This window comes from Papilio xuthus, unplaced genomic scaffold, assembly GCF_000836235.2.
Source record: "Papilio xuthus unplaced genomic scaffold, Pxut_1.1 DF826159.1, whole genome shotgun sequence".
NCBI classification, from domain to species: domain Eukaryota; kingdom Metazoa; phylum Arthropoda; class Insecta; order Lepidoptera; family Papilionidae; genus Papilio; species Papilio xuthus.
In genome coordinates, this window is record NW_013532490.1 from 1,929,778 (window position 1) to 1,935,793 (window position 6,016).

Here is a 6,016-nt window from a genome sequence, read left to right on the forward strand (position 1 = left end):
GTGTCTATCTCACTCATAAGTTTCTCTATAATTTTTGGGCTGTTTAAAAAAAAACCATAGTGCATATGAATAAATTGTGATTTAAAAATTTATAATTTCTTTACATTTCAAGTTTGGATTATAAATAAACAACAATTGAATTAAGTTAATTGAAGTATGTAATTTAAAATTTATTTGTATTCATCCTGAAAACACCTCCCCCCCACCCAACAACGATGTCCTCCACATTAAACCCAAAGAGTATATAAAATAAGAGACGGGACTCTTGATTAATTAGATACGCAAACGGAGAATAAAAAATTGTCATTTTCAATGCTAGCAATATTATGAACAAGTCTCCGTTGCTACCAACCTAAAAAAAATCAATTTGTCAGTTTCCTTTTTGACGTTTGAAAGTATTATTTGAGGGAGAACAATTTTGGAAAAATAAAACAATTTCGTTAATTGCAACTTATTTGTTTCAGTTTGTTTATTTGATAGATCATATTTTCTGATAGAACAGGAGTAGTAGTGCCACTCTCGTCGGGAGAAATAGAATAACACTGGAAAGAGATTAGCTCCTATCTGTTGGTAAAATATTTAGAAAATTGCTAACAAGACAGTATGCATTGAATCAAAACAAATCGTCATCATCAAGGTCACTATTCGGACACACTATACTCCACAGAGGAGCTCGGAGCCTACCCTCAAGAATGCGACTAGGTCTTATTCAACAACGCAGAGTCAGTGAGGGTTGGTTGACTTCACAGATATCTTTGAATTTCTATGCAGTTGTATGCAATTTGTAATTACAGTAAGAATGTCGGATGAATGTTATCATGAAATTCGAAGAACTCATTACTATATAGCAGAGATCATACCTGGATATGTAAAATATGATCCGGTCAAGCACCAACTGCACTCCCGACGCTCCAAATAGTCCCCTAATCCAAACTTTTCCTATCAAAACATTGCAAATGTACAAGTCATGTTAAATATTATGTACTGTAAAAATTGAATACAATATTTAAGTTTTACTTCTCAAATAAATTCATAAAATTATCATGAACCTAAGGATTCCGCATTTTAACTCTTGTTATTACTATTCTCCATAGATGTGTAACCTATAGATTCCTTAATGAGGAAAAATAATGAGCTTAGGAGGCATCATTTTGGGGAAAAGTACCTGTGTTGAAATTTAAATTACTTGTAAGAAAATTGTATACAATCTCTGTTTATTTTTTATTACTTAGTTCAAAAAAAGTTTAAGATATAATATATCTTTTTTTAATATTATAACTTTTTTTGAACTAAGTAATAAAAAATTTGGATTTTACAAATATCACAACTTATAATATAAGTTGTGATATTTGTAAAATCCAAATTTAATAAATTAATTTTGTTTCATATTTTTCACTAAATGGTGTTTTTTTTTTATCTTTTGTACTTGATACTTAATTTCCTGTATTTTAGTATATTTTTATTTTCTATACACTGCATTTCCCAATTTCGAGAAAATCTTATTATGTTAGTGTATATTTTATATTAAAGTAACATCAAACTAATATAAAACACTAAATTATAATATAAATAATGTATAGGTTACACATCTATATATCAATATTGACATTAATATAGTTACTAGCATTTCCTGCAACATGGTGACTCTTTTTTAGATTTGCGGTTAAACTACTCCATATAATAAGTTATTTTTCAAAATTTAGTTTAGAATTACAATATTTCAAGCAATCAAACTTTGTAACACATATGTTGCAGCGACATGCAGTCAGTAATTCTGAAGCAGATTCCTTCATTTAATAATTCTGTAGAACTTGAAGAGGTGCAATCATTCATCTGCAACAGTATGAAATGGTAATTAATTGATTCAAGTCTACAACATAATCAATTTAATTATTGCTTTTCACCTAATTACATACCTTATTAGAAAAAACTGGTTTTCTTTGATTATATAGATTTCTCCCCATTTACTTACAAAACTTCTTTGAAATTCAATTCTCTACAATGATGGAACTCACAAACCATGTAAAAATGATGATTAGTTTTTACAGGTTTTTATAGAAACTTTTATTGCCTGCCCATTTTTGTGAAATGTCTATGATAGAATCATAAATCAAATTAGTTTGAAAAACTTGTCATGACATGACCAATTTACAGTTTGATCTACAATATTTGAAACAATAATAGAGAGATATTCTACACACAACCTAAATAATATTTAAGTTAATTTTTATTATTGAATCTTTCTCATGTTTTGAGCAAACCATTTTATACTAAATATCAAGCCAATTTAAAAGATTAAAATTGTTCAAATAATTGCTGGAAATATGTGCTTTGGGAATTATTATTAATACTTAATATTTACCACTTACCAAGTAGAATTTGGCATATGTCTTGTACTTACTTTTATGTTATTTTCATAAATTTTTGTTGCAAATTTACTTTTCAGCAATCGGCAAAAGGTCATAAGTTCTAGTTCAACACTTAGTTCTTTTAAATATGAATAGAATGTAAAATTTTATCTTTATTCAAATTCTATTTCTGTGAATCCATTGATTATGTTTTCTACTGCTTTATACTTGTTTCACACCTAAAAACAGAAAGTATTAAAAATTGATAAGTTGTTCATACAATGTTCTTCCTTTGTAGTTAATTATATCTGTAAAGCTTATTCTTATAATTTAAATGATGATGAAAGAAAAGTTATAAACACTGGGACAAGACATTAAATGTTAAGCATTTCATTAAAAAATATATTAAAAATAAAAACGCCTAAGTCGTACATATGCTTCCTCTTCCTAGTCTGATAATAATAATAGAAGACAATTCCTACCCGACAACCCAAAACAGAAAGGGTTCACAATTTTTTTTATTGATGCCACACTGAATGAGAACATCAGGAGGTACTTCAAACAAGCTGCCAAACTCTCTGACTGCCACTAGGATTTTATTTAACGGATTTGATGGCGCATGGTTCTTTTTAAATCTGTGACAAAAATCAAAATAACATTGTATTATAGTGTCCATGTTCAATTGTAAGTTTACATAAGATTAATAAAAATTATAGTAAATAAGAGTAAATAATTAAAACAAGACAGAATAAAAAATCTTACTTATGCGAATGTTTACATGGACGGATGTTTGCTACAAGTTATTTCCTGAACAGCTCAACGGATCTTGATGAAATTTGGTACAGATGTGGAACATAGTCTGAAAGGAAACAGTCTACTTATTATGATTATTTAATACTGCGCGGACGGAGTCTATAAACTTACTTCATACTATATTGCAGTAAATCATGTATCTTCTTACAAGCCTTCCTAAAAGTAGCAACAATGTAAGAATATAAAACATTGTTCGCTTGCATTTCGATAGTTTTCATTGGCGCTATCAAAACTCCTTTCTCTGATTCCAGTTGTACAAAATGAAATAGGACATTCTCTTCACCGGCTGTTATTCTGAAAATTTTCGAATTCTATATTTAATATTTTAGAATAGGACCTCATTCTTTTTTTTAATATCATGTTTTTTATTATACCTGTGGACAGTCACATGATTGAGTTCATTTAACACGCTAAACGCCATGGGGGTCACCGGTGACCTCACCCTTCCTCTATCATAGCGCCATGGGGTCACCGTTGACCTCAACGTATAGTAATATTCAAACTACTTTTTCTCGCCGCCGGCCATACTGACTTACTTTATTCGTACTCCGTGACCCGCACGGCGCTGTAGAACTATACTGCGCAGTGGGACAAACATACCTTGTAAGGAATTGAAAAAATGAAAGATAGCGAAAAAAGTAACCAAAATAAAAATTCAGGATATATAATTCAAATTACGACCAAAAGTATTTTTACGATTTTTATTTTTTTCTATCGGCGTGTAACGTTTAAATAAACTTTTTCTTATATCTGTCATATCAATATTCCCGCTAGTTCTACTCCCATCCTGAAAATCATAACATATGATGACATTTTATTGTCAATTTTTGCAAAAAAACTACAAATCCGATGTCAAATAAAAAAAAACTTAAAAAGCTACTAGACTTTACGCTTAGACTTTTATTAAAATATAATCTATTTATATATTTTAAGTACACAATGAAAGGCTTCGTTCACACAGACCAGGGCAGAGACCAGGCAGATTTTTACACTCGTACTTAATAAGAACATGCAATGTTTTAATCTTATAAAACATCCTCACCTGTCTGTCCCAGACAGAATCAGATCCAGAGGAGTCACGGCGACCTTTCTGTTCTCTGTCCGCTCGCTGTCCGGTCACACGCTCCTCGGTTATTTCACTACAAAAAATTAAATGTCATCAACATAAAAATTTACACATAATATTTAATCAAAGCTTTATCCCTTCTCTTATATTATTTGCTTTATCTACATCTTCTTTTCTTCTGGCAATTCCACTGCCATATTGCTGCAGATGGCAACATCACTTATTATCTCATTACGAGTTCTTCTTCTTATTATAATAATATTATGTGAAAGTTTAGATGGATGGTTGGATGTTTGTCAGAAAATATCTCCGGAACGGATGTACAACATAGTCTCGAAGAACATAACTATAAAATACTCATTAAACATACCTGTTGCTCTTCAAGCTATTAGAATCTTCCGAATAACTGATGTCTAAATTACTTGAATGTCTGTAATTCTTCTGTGAGCCGTTATACCATTGATTGTAAAAGCTATGATGACTCATACTATGATAGTTGTTGATAGGATTATCACTTGAACTAATTACCGAGTTAATTTGATCAGACGAGTTATGTCGTCGCTTTAAATCCGGCTGAGATTTAGATAATTTCAGTGTAGTGCTCCTAAAGTTGTCCGATTTTAGAGCTAAAAGAAAATAAAAAAGTATAGCCTTCTATTTTATACTGAGATGGCTGAGAAACTGAACAGTGGTAGAGCCCGCTTTAACATCTTCGCATGATTCGGCTCGGCTCGCCCGGTGAAATATCACGACCACACAGAAGACAGGCCTCAAGTGGAAGCGATTCCGCGTTTCGTCTGATGAGTGTGCGTCCCGGAGGCCTAATTTAGTCCTCTTTCCCTTCCCATCCTTTTCTTTATAAGGAAAGAATGGGAAGTGGAAGTGGACTTTCCGGATGAGAGGATGCATGGAAAGGGAAGATTTTTTTTTCTGTGCATCCTCTCCTCCGTCGATTAAAGGTAGGCAACGCATATGCAATTGCGTATGTCTATGGGCAACGGTCACTTCGCTATTTCAGCGATTTCAGGTGGCCGCTCGCTCGTTTGCCACCTTTTGACATAAAAAAAAGAATAACAATCCTTTCCTTACTTTCATTGAACTAATAATAAACGGACGGTGACGCGGGTAAAAGATAATAATAAACTTACAATCCCTCATTTTCCTGCCATACTTTGTCAAGTATTCAGGAGTTGTTTCAACCTGTGGTAATGTGTTTGATGAGAACCAGGTAGTCAAATATTTATGCAGTCCCACTTCGTAAAGCAGTTCCAAACAGCTTTCACATTCCTCCACGTAAAATGGAGATGGGGATGTTACATCTATCGCCTGTAAAACAAACCATTTAAAGAAAATCACTAATATTTATACACAAAGATATTGATAGAAGAGAAAAAAGTTTAAGAATATTCCTTGATAAGCAATGTTTGTAAACAACATGCCAAGCAACATTGTTATGAATCCATACAGATTGACTGATAGAAGAACAAAAAAGGAAAAATTAGAGTCAGAAAAATTAACTAACAATAATTACTTACATCTTCTGTACATCCACCTGCTTCCATAAGGGTGGCTAATATAAAATGACCCTTACCAACGATCAAAAGAAACCAACGCCCATCTGGTATTCTACATTAAAAAAAACAAAAAAGAATTGGACAAACACAACATAAAAAAAAAATTAAAAAAGTTCAAGTTTACTTATTCTCATTTCTGTCGTTTTTATTCTGACCTCTATGTTCTTTGATAAAAACTTCCTTCCACATAACAAGTTTGTCCAACTCCTTTTCAG

General features: G+C 31.8%; 1 protein-coding gene across 1 annotated transcript; it reads right to left on the minus strand.

Annotated features, from left to right (window-relative positions):
* Positions 1-3,377: 3,377 nt before the first annotated feature.
* On the minus strand, positions 3,378-5,858 carry LOC106123074 (uncharacterized; the record flags this gene model as incomplete). Its single annotated transcript, XM_013319209.1, has 7 exons — positions 3,378-3,455; positions 3,536-3,739; positions 3,858-3,948; positions 4,204-4,300; positions 4,598-4,853; positions 5,376-5,553; positions 5,763-5,858. Coding segments are annotated over 6 exons (723 nt in total), but the record flags the coding sequence as incomplete, so codon positions are not given.
* Between the last annotated feature and the right edge of the window lie 158 nt (positions 5,859-6,016).